Raw genomic sequence first — 15,145 nt, forward strand, 5'->3', positions numbered from 1 at the left:
TAGATTGTGCGGCAGAATAGTGCGTCAAAATCAGTGTCGCAAACACATTTATTTTATACAGCACCCCTTTGTCGTTTGCAAAGAAACTGTTTGATTTGAAAAGTTTAACATGTGAGGATGAAAAACTTTTTCAGACCGTCAGCGCGCATCCCAGACTACAGTGATCATCTTATTACAGCTGTCTGTAGCAGAGTCACAAAAGTTAGCCCATGTAACGAGATGGACTGCAAGCAAAACAGCCAAATCAAAGGGACTTTGATGGACCGTGTGAATTTCTCTGCCGGGTTTGATCCTACAAATGACCTTTTAATTAACACAATGTTAAGTTAGTGCAGCGGCTCGCTACACAGGGGACAAAGCAGCATTCATCTTGTGTCCCTGCCTCGCTGCTCGGCCTGAACAGTAACAAAGTGTTCGATGCCACTTCTGATTAGATGCTGACAATAGTGGGATGATGTCCCCCTTTCTTCCGCAACTTGTGGATTGCACTCACGTCCTCCTCTGAATTATGACCCTCCATCAGCGCTGCGCCTTTACGCGTCGAGTCAAGATGATAAACTTTGATCAAATGCACATTCGCGAATGTTTTAATTGGCCGATTGGACGCCCATAAATAAGCATGACGCAGACAACGAAAGCTCTTGCTAAAAATGTATTCTTAAAAAAATGCCACGAATGGCAAAACACAGAAGAAGCTCACAGTTTAAAACACACAATGACAAAAAAATCCTCCAGGTCAACGCGCAACACAGGGGATCCGGTCCTTTTATGGTCAATCTTTATGTCCGACAAGCTTTTTCTCTTTTACATCAGGCAAAAATGACACGAAGCCACAGTAAAACGTAACATGTGACAAAATACTCAAAGGAGATACGAATTCAACAAATAAACACATCAGATTATAAACAAACGGACAACATAACAAAAATAATAAATACATATAGAGAAATAAATAGGTTTGCTACTCTACACGATTGCCATACACAAATTCGGCCGTTTTTTTTATTTGGCCATTCTCGTACCTTTGCATGTAGGATTTTTGCATAAAGTCTTTAACACCATAAAAACAAAGTTGTGCAAAATGATAGCCACGTCCACAGTTTGACAGCTCTCACTGCAGCAGCGCCAGGTAGCTCCCATGTGTCATATTGAGGCCGCTACTCGGCCAGTGTGTCCTTTAGTGCATAATAAATGTCCCATTTTTTTTATTGTGGTGCAGTTTCCAGCAATCTAGGAGGGGAAAAGAACAAAGCAGCAATTAAAATAAGATTTAAAGTTAGTTTTTATAACAAGGTTTTTCAAACCAAGTTGATTGCAAGAAAAAATGTTCACATTTTGTCTCATTTTTTGATGGTTATTATAAATTACTTTTGACATAAAGCACACACCAGTGATATATTTAGATAAAGAAAAATAAAATCAAATTTAGTACGAAAAGTAAGTGAATGACTGTCTGTGTGCCCTTGTTTACCTGTGAGTGTTTAATGCTGTTGTTCTGTGTCTTGTGTGTGTGTGTGTGAGAGAGAGAGAGAGAGTGTGTGTGTGTGAGTGTGAGTGAGTGTGTCGTGACTTCACTAGTTTCTTCCAGTTCAGTGCAGACTCTCACCTGCTTCACCTTTTCATAACTGGTCTGAACGCAGTGACCTTGTCATTTTGCACGGTCCCGCAGGCTTCACTGAGGTCAGATGACTGTGTCTCTGCTTTGCCACCAGAGAATCCTACACACCCAAATAAAAGCATATCTAAGAAACTTGCCTCAGGTGCAAGTTGGCAGAAAGTGCCTCCTCACTTCATAACCCTAAATGTGCTTTTCTATATCTGACAACACATTGAACATTTTTAGAATATAGTTGGCAATGCTGTTTTTCTTTCAGGTGCTAGACAATAGGAATTCTCAGTCTGTATCACACAGAAAACTCTACATGTGAGACACATTTTATACCGTGTAATATAGTGCTGCAGGTATAAGATGACATACCTTCAATGTTGGAGTACTGACATGTGTCTGGGAGTGCAGCATAGGATGAACAGTGCAGCTGGAGGTCCTTGTGACTGTAGCTGCCAGTGCCATAGACTTTAGAGTGCAAGGACGAGCCCTCGGGGAAGGGGCTCTCAGTATTTGTGACACTGCTAGATTCATGGAGGCCTCTCATGCCCCCACACTGTCCACTAAGAGCCCCTGTAAGCCTGGCGCTCTGGAGCTGGCAGTCTCCGCTTGAGTTGCCTGTCCTCAGCTCTGAGCCATGCTGCTGATGGCTCAGTATGACCCCCGAAGCCGCTGTGCGAGCCAGAGACCAAATCCGAGGCTTATCTGATGCCTCAAAGTGAGACAGGGACACTGTCCCTGCAGGGCCGGTCGAGGAGGGTGCCTTGGATACCACTGGATCCAGGAAGTCAGATGGGAGAGGAGGGAGGGTGGTGACACTTTTGATGGCGCAGGGGAACGCATGGAAGCTGTTAGTTAAACTCAGGTGCAGCTCCGAGCTGCAGTCTCTCTTTTGAGGGGTTCCAGAAGCTGCCATGGCCCTCTGGAGGTCCTGCTCATCTGCAGTTGCCTTTTCGCTGTCACTGTCCAGCTTGTCACAGTCGTCATCATCCATGTCATCCAGATCACTTAGATGCAGATCCTTCTCTTCCTTGCAATCACTAGAATCTGCAAAGAGGAAATAAGATTTTTAGGTAACATTGTTCGAAAAGTTACCTATTGTAAATTTAAAGAGGCAAAGATTCTTCAGAAAACTTTGAAATGTACTTTCAATCATGTAAACAATGATTGGAAACTGTTTTGCACTTTATTTACTGTACGTAAACATATATTTGGTTTAACAATTAAATTGCTGAACTTTTTGTCAGCCAAAAGTAGGTTACCTTTGGTGACGCACTCTTGGTCGCTCTTGTTAAAATCATCCTTCCTGTCATCGTTGGCCTTGTTCTTTGGCGACCAGGTCATCTTGTTTTCCTTCTTTAGCCTCCTCCTGGCGTTGGCGAACCACGTGGACACTTGGGTGAGCGTCATTTTGGTGATGATGGCCAGCATGATCTTCTCCCCCTTGGTGGGGTAGGGGTTCTTGCGGTGCTCATACAACCATGTTTTCAGGGTGCTGGTGGTTTCACGAGTTGCGTTCTTTCTCCTGGCTGTGCCATTAAAGTCGACTGTCCCATATCTGGAGAAGGGACGCGCACACAAATACACACAGACAGAGGCCATTAGTGCAGTAAGTGAAGGATATCATAGACTACCCTCTCAGATATCCTATATCCCTACTCCCTGCTGTACAGCTGCGCTCCATGCAGGTATCAGTGTGGAGTTACACTCTGACCTTTGATCTGAATGCAGCATATCCCTCCTGTGAACGGCTACTTTTAATGATCAGTGGTAGAATAGTTTTTGGCAGGTCTTCCAACGCTCATAGTGGACAAAAAGTAACGCATATTTTACCTGTCATATTGATACTGTCCCAGTGAATGGTCGTATGGATAGTATGCAGCTGTTTGAGTGATGCCAGAGTGTAAAGTGCCTGTGCTGTCCTTAATGTCGTACTGTGGATTCTGTAAAAGACAAGAAGGCTGTTATTATTTTTCAGAATTTTTTAGATTTCTCTAGAAAATTATGATAAAGAAATGGACTGTTTTATGACCTTAAATTTAAAAATGTATCACTCTAACCAAGAGTGAAAATATTCCCCGTGTCAGTATATCTTTTTTAAATGTATCTTTACAGGTTTAAAGTACAATATGCCATGTATGATCTGAGAACGGTATTTTTTAAATTATAATATATATATTTTTAATAATTTAGACTGCTTCCAGGTACAAAGTGCCATATTTCCACTAACAGAAAGTTTTAGCTGACTTCAGACATTTAACATGAGAGAATAAAGAAAGGAAAAGTCACAGTTGCACTGCAAAAATATCCACTTAACAAGTTGTTTAGTCCTTTATCCACTCCAAATCTCACATGCCAAATTCTGGCAGAGTAAAACAATTTTCTTTTTCAAATGCTGCTTTAGGAACAGACACAAGAGTCTCTCTCTCTCTCTCTCTCTATATATATATATATATATATATATGTATATATATACATATATATATATATAAAATGAAGGAAGAATGAGAAGGATTTCTTAATAACATTTGATTCAAGTTCCTCTGCGTGGCTTCTACAGCACTTCCCCTCACCTACAGTGAGTGACAGGATTTTTGACTTGCTTTATGGGGAAGAAGACAGGACTGGATGCTGGATTAAACGGCATGTCGAGACGGATACGTTTGCAGTGTGATATACATTGATGAACAAAACCCAGCTGATCGATCAGCCTGAGCCCCCCTCCCCCCCCTTGGCGCATCAGATGAGGCTGAAGTGAGCCCACCAGGGTGGAGTAGATAGCGGATGGGTCGGTGCTGTAGGGGAAGTAGTTGGCGTAGTTCTGGCTGGCTGCAGCCGCTGCGGCGTAGGGAGAGCTGTACATCCCCAGCGCTGCGTTCAGCTCCGTCCGGCTGCTCGCCAGGATCCGGTTCTCGTAGGACGGGCAGCAGAAGGAGGCAGCGGCGGCGGCGGCAGCGGCGGTCTGGGAGCCGCCTGTCCCGTCAGAGACCGACCTGGAAATCGAATCGCAGCAAGTCGTACTGGGGTTTGCCGACACGAAAAACTGCATGAAGAGAATCGTGGATAGACATGGTCATTGGCTGTTTCAGCTCTTATCTGGATGCCTGTGACAGCTCTGAAGTGACTGTAGGCGATGAGATGTCTGAGATAAGTTGCTCACTGAGTTTAGTGTTGAACCTCCAAAACAAGTTAAAATGCGAGCTCGCTTTTAGTTCACAGAAGTTCAGTTATCCCGAATCAGGTGTCATTATTTTAACTTGTGACCTGCCCTAAATCGAGGTAAGTCACTTTTCGGAGAATTTTTAAATTGAGAGACACAAGTTTGCATTGAAATAAGCGATATCACCACGTTGTCCCCGTTTTATGTTTTAGTGAAAATTTGAATTCTATCTTTTTTTTTTTCCAATAGATATTAAGATGGAAAGACGTGTGCGCAATCCGTGCGTAAAAGTAACCTGCTCCAGATTATCATCGGTTTAAAAATAAAGTTAGAAAAATAATGTCCGTGTGAAGTAAATCACGACTTTATTTATTTTTTTATACACGTATATTTTGCTGAAAGTTTAAAAATATTATCGAGGTAAAAGTTGGGTGACAACTTTTCTGTGAGAGTAACTTTTGTCCCCTGGTCGACTTGAACTTCTTCGAACTTGTCATTACGCGTAATGATACCGCCTTAAAATGTAAATAAACTACTTTAATTGAGTTATAAAAGCTTTCTATAAAATGCAAGGTGTCTAACATCCCACATGTCCTATTAAAACAGAAAGTTTGCGAGTGTGTACAGCGTGCGTTACAGCCCAATTACACGTCGTGGTGAGCAATAGGTGACATTCATCTCTATTGTCATCAGAAAAAAACACGTGAGTTCATTCATAATTCAGTGTAATTGGACACGGGTGCGTGTACATCGATATTTGGTTCAACAACAAAAGCAGCACACGAAAATAGCTGTCAATACTGTCAAAGCAGTCACCCAGTCATTAATGTTTCTTATAGAGAAAAGTGCTCTTACTGTAGAACAGGAAAATATGCAAATAAAAAAAGCAATTTTTGTGAGTGAGCATGTGTACACAACACTTAGGAGAAATTAAAAAAAGCAGAGACTTACCTGTGAAGTTGCATTGTAAGGGTATCCAAATTGCGAGAAAGACATAGCTGCTTCTTTTGTTACCATCAGCAATATTCTTCACCCTTGATCGATTGCAACCAATTCTACTTCAAATCCACCGTCTTACACATATTTCCACGCACGGCCTTTCGCTCAATAATAGATGACTTCACTCATAGGAGGGAGACTTTAGGATGGCACCAGCTGCAGATTGTTTTATATGAATGAATAATCCCCCCCAAGGACCCGATAAGAAATGAAATTAAGCGTCATTAAGTGCAAAAAAAATTGTTGTTGTGTTAGCTGAAGGAGGCTTAAAGGATAACGTAAGACTTGCAAGATATGGACTCTGCTTGTGCTATTATTTGTGGCTCTATAGTTCTTTAGCATTCATCCATGCGAGGGTATCAGCGTGACGTCACTGTAATCCCGGAACGGCAGGGTACCAAGGATAGAATAATGTCTTTGCCAATCACGTCCAACGCAGGGTTTTTCTTAAGGTGCACTGTACACAGTCTTGTCTCGCTTTTGTAATAGAACTCTTCACCGATTTGCTGAGATAACGTGTCGGAAATTGTATTATAGTTCTTCATTATGAAATTGTGGCATGGCAACATATATGAAAACCATTTGTGAAGTTGGAGGGAAAAATGAGACATTAAAGATATTTTTGGCAGTCTCACAAACACACACACTTAGGAAGAGATTACTTTTTTTTCTTTTCACTCAGGCAAATAGGAATCAAACATGTAAAACTACAGTACTTTCTGTTAGAAATATTGTTTCTTTTATTTACAATCTGTCACAATTAAAGCTGATTGAATGCGCACATCTAAGACTGTTTTTTTTCTTCTTTTCTCTTTTTTTATTCTCGACCTCTGTTCGCCTCTGGCTCTCTGGCCAGAGGTCCATCCCGGAGTTAATGACGATGATGTTTCTATCTTTCTCTATTAGAGAGAGGGGCAGTCCCAGCAGGAACGGTTAGAGGGGTTTTTGGCAGGTCAATAGACCAGTGATTGATGCGCGCCTGGAGACCTACGTGACCATTACGCGTAATGCGTAATTGTATCAATTAACAAATGGATACATGCCCTTGTTTAACCAACGACTAACAGAGTGAAAATATGCCTTAGAGGTGAAATCCGAAGAGCTGTGCTAGAAAAAAAAAGACAGTGGAAGCCCTGCTCCCCAGTCTAATTAAATATCCGTGGATGGGGGCGACGAGAATTGCATTTTAATTGAATGATGCTCACTTGAAAGATGGGTAAGGAATGATGCTGCCTCACAGTGAATGAAACGCGAAATAATTTTAAGCCTTATTAGATCAGCAGCTCAACCATCACCAATTCTCTCGCTCTCTCACATAAACATAAACAAGCTGTGCCCCCCTCCTGTGTGCTGTTGAGCTGGGACATGCAGGGAGGGAGGGAGGGAGTCTGTTATTTCCCCCTATACACACTATATTTGTATTGACAGTGACAGCGATGATCAGTCCTACTGAGTCATATGATCTGCCTGTTTCTGACTATTTGGAGCTGTGTAAGGTTTCCGTTGTCACGACTGATACCTTGTGCCAAATTTCTCGGCGCCCCTGCCTCCCCATAACTGATGTATGGCGTTTCCTCCCTTGGAGACGCATCTGCGATTATGGGCTTCCTCTCAGAGGGGCGCTAAAGAGCCGCGTGTAGGAGATGAAGATCTGCTGTCAAGAGATTTTCCACAGATATAGAGTGGACAGAGTGGTCATGGTCCAGACTCTGGGAAGTGCCTGGGCAGTAAACACTCACAGGCAATAATAGAAACTTTTACACACACATAAACCATGGCTTTAGTTCTGGCAAGTGCTGGTTGCTTCTGACAGGAAACTAAGTTACAGCAGGGAACTTGTTGGCCCTAAACAGTGAGCATTGGTCCCCATGTTACTAAAGTGCATCAAACTTATAATGAGTTATTTTTTTGAATAAAATATGCATTTTATTTTTATTTCTTCCCAACTTGTTGATCATTTCAATGTTCAATTCCTGCATTCCACTTCACTTGAGCTTAGAGCCCGCTCATTCTGCACCCAAATATGTTAAGTTACCAGAAACTCTCTTAAAATGGGTACAGTGTAAATAAAATAAAATCAGTTAAATATTGCAATGCTATTTTTGCATCTTGAATAGATTAAATAGATTAAGCCAAAAAGTAAAAAGGGACTGTTTATGTCTGTTGGCTATTTACAGTGTTCTGGATCAAATATCTGAACAAGGAAAAAAATGTATCTCCAAAACATATATTTTTCAAAATATAAGAGAAACACTTCTGGTTTTAGTTTGTGACTATACAATTTTCAGACAGTTTTATGTTTTTTTTAATTGTTTTTTGAGCTTAAGAAGGGGACATATTTTCTCAACTCATCACCATACACTTGATCCTTAGTTTATCTGAAAAAAATCAGAATCACAAAATTTACTCCATGGTTTTACTTGAACAATAAAAAGACTTGAAGTAGGAATAACACAGATGTCAACAATGAGCAAAATGTAACATTATTAAATCTCCATTTACCATCAATAATTGATATCAGAACTTATCATCCAAGTAGAATACACACCTTTATGCCAAAAGCGTTACTCCACAGGAGAATGTGCACGGAGAGAAGGTTGAATCAAGCTAAATGTAATTGCATGCCGGTGGTCGATGCATTTCTACAAGGGCATGCATGATGGCCCAAGTGCATATGGACAGATTCATGCATAATGCATGTCCAGCAGTCAGTGTAGATCTCACAGAATCAGGCCAAAATGAACACTAATTGTAATGGCAGACTGACCACAGTGCCCTTCCCTCTAAAATGTGACAACCCACAATGAGACATTTTTTTTAAAACATTTTTTTTGTCTGGATTACTTAGTGATCACATTGTAACAAGGTTTTGTTTTTTAGCAGCTAAATGGCTGACATCGGCAATTAGTGATTCTTTTTTTCTGGATTTTTTTTTTTTTTAAGGAGAATTACTTTTGGCAAAGTATTTTAGAGGTTTTTGATGGCTGCTCTCCCAGCAGTTTTTAATGCTACAGGAGCAATGTCCTAAAGCAGAGAGTGGCTTCTTCAGAGGCAGGATGGTATAGCAGCCATCCTTAAGCTGTCAATTCAAGTTCGAGCCTCTATCCAAGTCCACACGCACTACCTTGGATTTAAATCATGTTTCATTTATGTCAAATCTGGGCTGTGGTCAAATAAAACTGTGAAAGGTGAATAAAATGATGCACTCCTCTTTGAGGAGTACGTCCTGAATGGGAGACACTTCCAAGCACATGCATAGGTTTAATTTCAACATTGTGCAGGACACATATGAAAAAGTGGGTTGGGGGTCCTCTGCTGGAACATTTTGAACATGAAACACTTAATTTTCTACACACTGGTGAATTTTATGCATAACTTTTTGGATCTTCTGCATTAATTTATGGTGTAAATGTCTTTAATTTTGTCAATTAAAAGTCTTCTACTACTTTCATGTTTTTTTTATCAATGAGGACAAATGCATGCTCTAAATATTGGCACTTGTCTGCTGTACCCCCCTGAAATCTACACCTATGGTTACAAATGACAAGACAAAGAGCACCAACAGTTCAGATAATCCCAAGAAAGTGTTGCAAGTAAATTCAGTATCATGTCCAGTGTTTAGCATCCCGCAGACCTGCATTCTCATGATACAAAAAAGTCAATGGCCTCTACTTAACAGGCTGCAACAAACTCTGGCAGTTAGAAGTCGCAGACATACCATTTGACCCAAGACTGGTCATGTAATAGAACATTTAACTACTAGCAGACAAAGGCATTCACCCTTATAGTTATTTAAGAATAAGCAAGTCCAAACCTCTATTATATCTTGTTCTAACGGATCCATGTGGTTACTAATGAGACTGAGTAATGCACGCATCCTCCATTAGAAGCATCACTGGGTGGAAAAAGAAAGAAAGAAAAAAAAACTGGAAAGGTTAAGTCAACACTCAATAGCTCCCAGCCCTATTCTCCTACTTAATACATTTCCTATGCTGACTTAATGAACCACACAAAGCCTCTCTGGTTTTTCATCAGATTGGGGGTAGCAGCGGCAGTGGAGGTGGAGGGGGGGTGTATGAAATGGTAATAAGGGCAGGCAGACGGAGAGATGGAGGGAGAAGCCCGAGCCGAGCAGGGTATGAAGCTGCACCTACCTGGAGGTGTGTGATCTCATTAAAGCCAAATTGGTATATGCCAATAAATCCAAGGCACTTGTGATCTGGAATTATTACGCACACGCGCGCTCACACATACACACAAACTTCCCCCCGTGAAGAGCATTATTAGTGCTGCAAAATTATCCAAAATGGAAAGAAAAGTAATGAATATTGTAATAAGGAATAATAGAGCAGTGGCGAATATGGTCACAGCAGTGGCCGGTTAACACCAAAACAAACATCCCCAGGGCTGCTGAATAATTACAGCACACAGAGGGAGTCATTAAAGCTTCATCAAACAGAGAAGAAGAGATAGTGCAAGTATCACATCATGACGACTGTCTCAATAAATCAATCTGCTGTAGAGGAGGGAAAAAAACCCCAGTGATAACTGATGACAAGTTTGATTGTTGTTTAAGTCGTGCCGCTGCGCTGTTGCAGCTTTGATTGGTATCTTGACTTTAAAAGATGATGTGTATCTTAAAAGAACATAATTACACATTTTGTTTTCCACAATTTAAACACAAATCTGTGCATTAATGGACAGGCGTAATTGGTGTTTCATTTGTACCCTCCTCACTTTGATTGCTTGTAGTCAGATGTTTAACTCAAACAAACCCTAGGCATTTTGTGTTGGGAGCCGCATATCCCAGAGGCCCCTGGGGCTCCTGGGAGAGGGAGAGAGAGACACAGAGAGAGAACGAGGCTTGTGTGTGTTGTTTGTGTGTGCTGGCTGCCAGAGTCCCCTTGAGGCTCTACTGTAAAGCTATCATCAGTGGTGGTGTCAGGGATTTGTAGCTTGTCACTGAGAGAGAGAGGGAGAGAGTGCTGGCAGTGACTCTGGGAAATAACTGCTTATGGAGCGAGAGCCTGGCTTGCACAGCTTGTGTGAGTGTAGGTGTGTATTATAGAGATAGAGAGACGATGAACGAAGTGGGAGGAATGTGTCTATTTTCTCCCCGGGGTGTCTAGAGATGTGTGTGTGTGGACGGGTAGGTTGCGGGTCGATCATATGATGTGTGGATCCATGTGCCGTCTCTCATCTTGGGGCCTTAGGCTCTTTGTCTATGTGTGTTCTCGCTGGCAAGTGGTGTGTGTACATGTCTATTCTGGGTGTGTCAAAGCTCCTGTGGTGGCGTTGTGTGGATCCGCGTCTCCTTCTGAATTAACGTTCACATTTGGGCCTGAATATGATCAAATATGTATTTTCAGTCGCCGGCAATAAGAAAGTCTGTGTCGGCTACCTCCCTGCTACTATGCCCGTGTTTGTGTATGTGTGGTCTTTGCCGAGATGGATGCTGACTTCAAACCGAACTTTCCCTCAAGGCGGAGGGCCAGCAGCAGCAAAATGCTGCTGTCGGGTAAATACATGTATCTGCAAAAAAACAAGTTCCTCTGGAATGACGAATGGAGGGCTCATTTTCTCATTGACAACCATGTATTTCTGAAATCGCATGTTGGCGGTTGACCAGGTTTCAAGGGCCCTAGGGTCATGAAATTCACTCAACTCATAAATGATCATGTCAGCGTTCAAACGGAGGAAGAAAAAGGAAGACGAGGAAAATTGCAGTTACATGGTTTCCATCTGACTGCAGCTGCTAAATCCACGGCAGCATTGTGGCCCATCTCTAGGGCCCGCAGAGGCAGAAAGACAGTTCCTATTACTGTCAGTCCAATTACCGGCCACAGCACAGCCACCGCTGTCAACACCAGACGGGTCATGGTATGTATCGGCATCTTTTCTCTCATGTTTAGCCATATTTTCTAGGCAGGGGAACTTCTATGTTATGCAGTGCAGCTTTTAGCTTTGAGCAACTGGTTATCAACATTTAATATAACCCCTTTTTATAAATTAGCCATTTTTTGGGGTCAAAAGTTGAGAAGGAAGTGATCAAAGAGATTGCTTAATATTAGCCCTTTTTCAGCAACATGGAACGTGTTCCATTCTGGTTTACGCATCTAAATTCGAACCGTTGGGAGTATTTCGACCAAAAATAAATTGGTCTGGAACTCAAAAAGTTGGTTCTCAGCTGGAACTAAAAAAAACAGCAGGTTTCCCTAAACCTGATGTGCCACACATGATGACATAAAATGGTCCTGTCATATTCTACAGGCTGGAAAGAATTTGGAATCTTGCCCGTAATAGTTGTCTAGGTCATCTTATCAATAATAATTAGTCCATGCATGTTTTTTGAAGATAAAAAAAGAAAATATAATATAAAATAGAATAAAAAATAGAATCAAGGTCTGCAGATTATCAATACTATCCACCATCTAACTGTTTACTCCTGTTATGCATTGTCCATTGATGATGCATCTTTGATTACAATGGTTCATAAGGCCGGGGGGAAAAATCAATACTGCATAGTATCACAACATTTTTGTGTAACAATATGGTATCGATAGAATAATTCCTGGAATTTTTAAAAAAATATAAATTCTTAATATTACAATTACAAATTAAACTTTTGGTAGTCTACTTGAATAACAACATAATATTTTTCTTTAGATTAGATTCAATGTGCAGCAATAGAAATGACTCAATTGAGGTGAACAGACTGAAATTTTTATATTAGTAGATAACATAGATTTTGACAAAGTTTTCCTTTGGTGACATAATTTGCAATTGAAAAAAAATGTATTGAATTGCAATATATTTCAAAATATGTTATCACAACACCCAGCGCATTGCAACACATTTAAAATTGAATTAATATTGTTTCTTGACTTAAGTATCATGACAATATTGCATTGCAGGACTTCATAACTGGTGGAAACACGAGCCGGTTCGTGATAGCAATAAAGTTCCAAAAAACCTGAGCGGAATCAGTTCAAGAACAAGAGCTATTTTTTGCAAAAGTGCTGTATGAGATGTGAAGGACACCCACAACCCAGTGTGTTTGGATTATAGTCCTCTTTAGGGATATAGACTGGAAACAAGTAAAGATTTGTGAACAAAATGAAAACACAATACAGAAATGACTGCGATATTCCCCCCTGTGGTTTTATGTGCCCTTGTGGCAATCCACCACACATATACACATCTACACCCAGAAGTGGGGAATGTGATGAGAAGTGGTCTAAATATTGAAACACTCTCCATTACAGAAGACAGTGTTCTGCGTTGAACATGTCTGCTGAGCTGCCTCTAGTGTTGCACCACACGGCGACAGAAAAGGCCCAGCCCCATCTGGTCTTGGTTCAGTCTGGTTTACTGCAAAGTGGTGCCAATACAAATAGCTATGCTTGATGTTTGTTTGCATAAATTGTTTTGAAAGGCTTCACCGAGAGTTTTTTGGGTGGATTACGGTGGGGAAGTTGGGGAGCCAACCGTGGTGGAATAATCCTCACTGAGCTGACAGTTAGATTTGCTCTTCTTTAAGAATGAAAAAAAAAAGATTGTTTTGGATTTTTCTTCCTCGGTTCCTGGCAGTGAGCTTGGACTGTGAACTTTTCAGTGGGTTGTGCGTGCATGTAAGTGTGTGTGTGTGTGTGTGTGGGGGTGTGTGTGGGTGTATGATGATGGAGAATGCTGAGCAGCCCTCTCTTCTCTCGTATCATAGCAGTGTCAATTTCGATCACATCAGTGTAGCGTTTAACACATGCTAAAAGTTCAGCTGAAAGTTCAGAGGCCCGATGCAATGTCGGGAAAATGTCTCTCTTCCTAAAGCCCTCACATATCCGCTTTGATTTTTCTCCCGTAGGTCAAGGCAGAGAACAGGACAAGCAAAGTTATGTAGTGCGTTGAATTAGGCTCGCATGACATTGATGAAAAACGTAAGTGAAAATCTATCTTCTATTAAAGAAGGCACATTTTTTTTGTTTTGATTGAACGTCCTGTTTAAAAAAAAAGACATAGCAAGCAATTGTTTGTCATCATCACTTAGCTCTGGTTTTGCTACAGGTAGAAGAAAATTGACCTGATTGATTTCATGTCCAGGTAAGTGTGCCAGCTCAGCGCTAACTGGTACCAGACAGATTTTTGTGTTAGTTGTATAGATACCCAAACCCCACGAGTCTCAGCCAGAGCCCCCGATAGGATGGAAATCGCAATTCTACCAATGACAGTTCAATCGTTCAGGGCCCTCTGTTCCTCATTTGCTTCTTAGCCAGTGGAGGTCCCTCCATGGTCGACTCCCAACTAGATCCAGATGCAGCAAAAAATTTATTTTTTTTGCTGCAACATTTGTCTTTGTCTTCAGCTCCTCTGCAGCCACATCGTGTCAGGCTGCAGAGCTAATGATTGTATATTTCCATGTCCGTGGAAAAAATCTGACACTTCTGCTCTATCCTTAACCATTGATTGGTTTGGTCTCCACACACAGAGCTTTGACAAGCTCAGCAACCAGAGCATGACTCAACTCTTATCTCAAGAATGTTATCTAAACAGTGACTACAAACACATTTAGTAGATTCTCTTTTTCCGCTTATATTCTGCAGTTGTATGACTTTTATTGTATCTGAAAGTCACGACAAAAATATCCCTTGCATGATTTAATTCTGAGGTTGTGACAAGAGGAAAAAGAGGACTTCCTGTGTATTCTAAATAAAAAGCACAGACTCACGCTAATAAAATCCAGTGTCAACCAACATGATGTTATGCCTTTTGCTTCCTTAAATCTCTGCCTCATCAGCTGGATTTCCACTTGGATATGGTTATTTCATTTCCCTTTCATTCTCCTTTTTCTGAAATCTTTTTTTTTTTGGTCGTTCTCCGTCGACCAATGTGGATCTACCTAAGAACAAAAAAAAAAAAAGAAACGCAAAAAAAGAAGAATGGGGCTCCCTCAATCCATCCAACTTAAAAGCAGATGTTACATGGTTGCCAACATCAAAAGGTCCTGTTAACTGTAGAGAGGCTGAAATCATATACCTTTGATTAGCCTTTTCACTGGTTAATGTAAACGAGCTCAGTACATGGTTGCTGAATGAACCCTGACCTTGGCCTCATGGCCAGTACATCATCAGATTACAGGGAAAAAAAAACACACTTTTGTTTCAACTTTGCCTTGTTAAGGCTAATTTCTGATTTGCAGATTGTCAAGCTTACTTTGGAGAAAGCAGGAGGACTGGATCAGATCTCCACAAGGGCCCCTGCTCTGGGGTAACACGGACGCCTCTAAATAAGGGGGCAGTATCCTTGAAATACAACTTGGCTCCTTTTAGGATCCTCTTTCTCCTGCTCAGTTCAAGATGTTTTCCATTTTGAGGTTGCGATATCTA

General features: G+C 41.2%; 1 protein-coding gene across 2 annotated transcripts; it reads right to left on the bottom strand.

Moving 5' to 3' along the window:
* Positions 1-637: 637 nt before the first annotated feature.
* Positions 638-6,058, bottom strand: irx6a (iroquois homeobox 6a). 2 transcript variants are annotated; one of them, XM_042488641.2, is made up of 7 exons: positions 5,718-6,058; positions 4,371-4,599; positions 3,440-3,549; positions 2,869-3,164; positions 1,979-2,653; positions 1,607-1,718; positions 638-1,230 (listed from the first exon to the last, which is right to left on the bottom strand). In XM_042488641.2, exons 1-6 carry the CDS (start codon positions 5,729-5,731, stop codon positions 1,612-1,614), a joined length of 1,431 nt encoding a protein of 476 aa, XP_042344575.1. In that variant the 5' UTR covers positions 5,732-6,058; the 3' UTR covers positions 638-1,230; positions 1,607-1,611. The 2 variants fall into 2 exon arrangements, with proteins under 2 accessions (XP_042344575.1, XP_042344567.1); XM_042488633.2 differs by having other exon boundaries at positions 4,371-4,649.
* Between the last annotated feature and the right edge of the window lie 9,087 nt (positions 6,059-15,145).

Source organism: Plectropomus leopardus, chromosome 1, assembly GCF_026936395.1.
Source record: "Plectropomus leopardus strain MGB_pleo_1.0 chromosome 1, ASM2693639v1, whole genome shotgun sequence".
Taxonomy (NCBI): Eukaryota; Metazoa; Chordata; class Actinopteri; order Perciformes; family Serranidae; genus Plectropomus; species Plectropomus leopardus.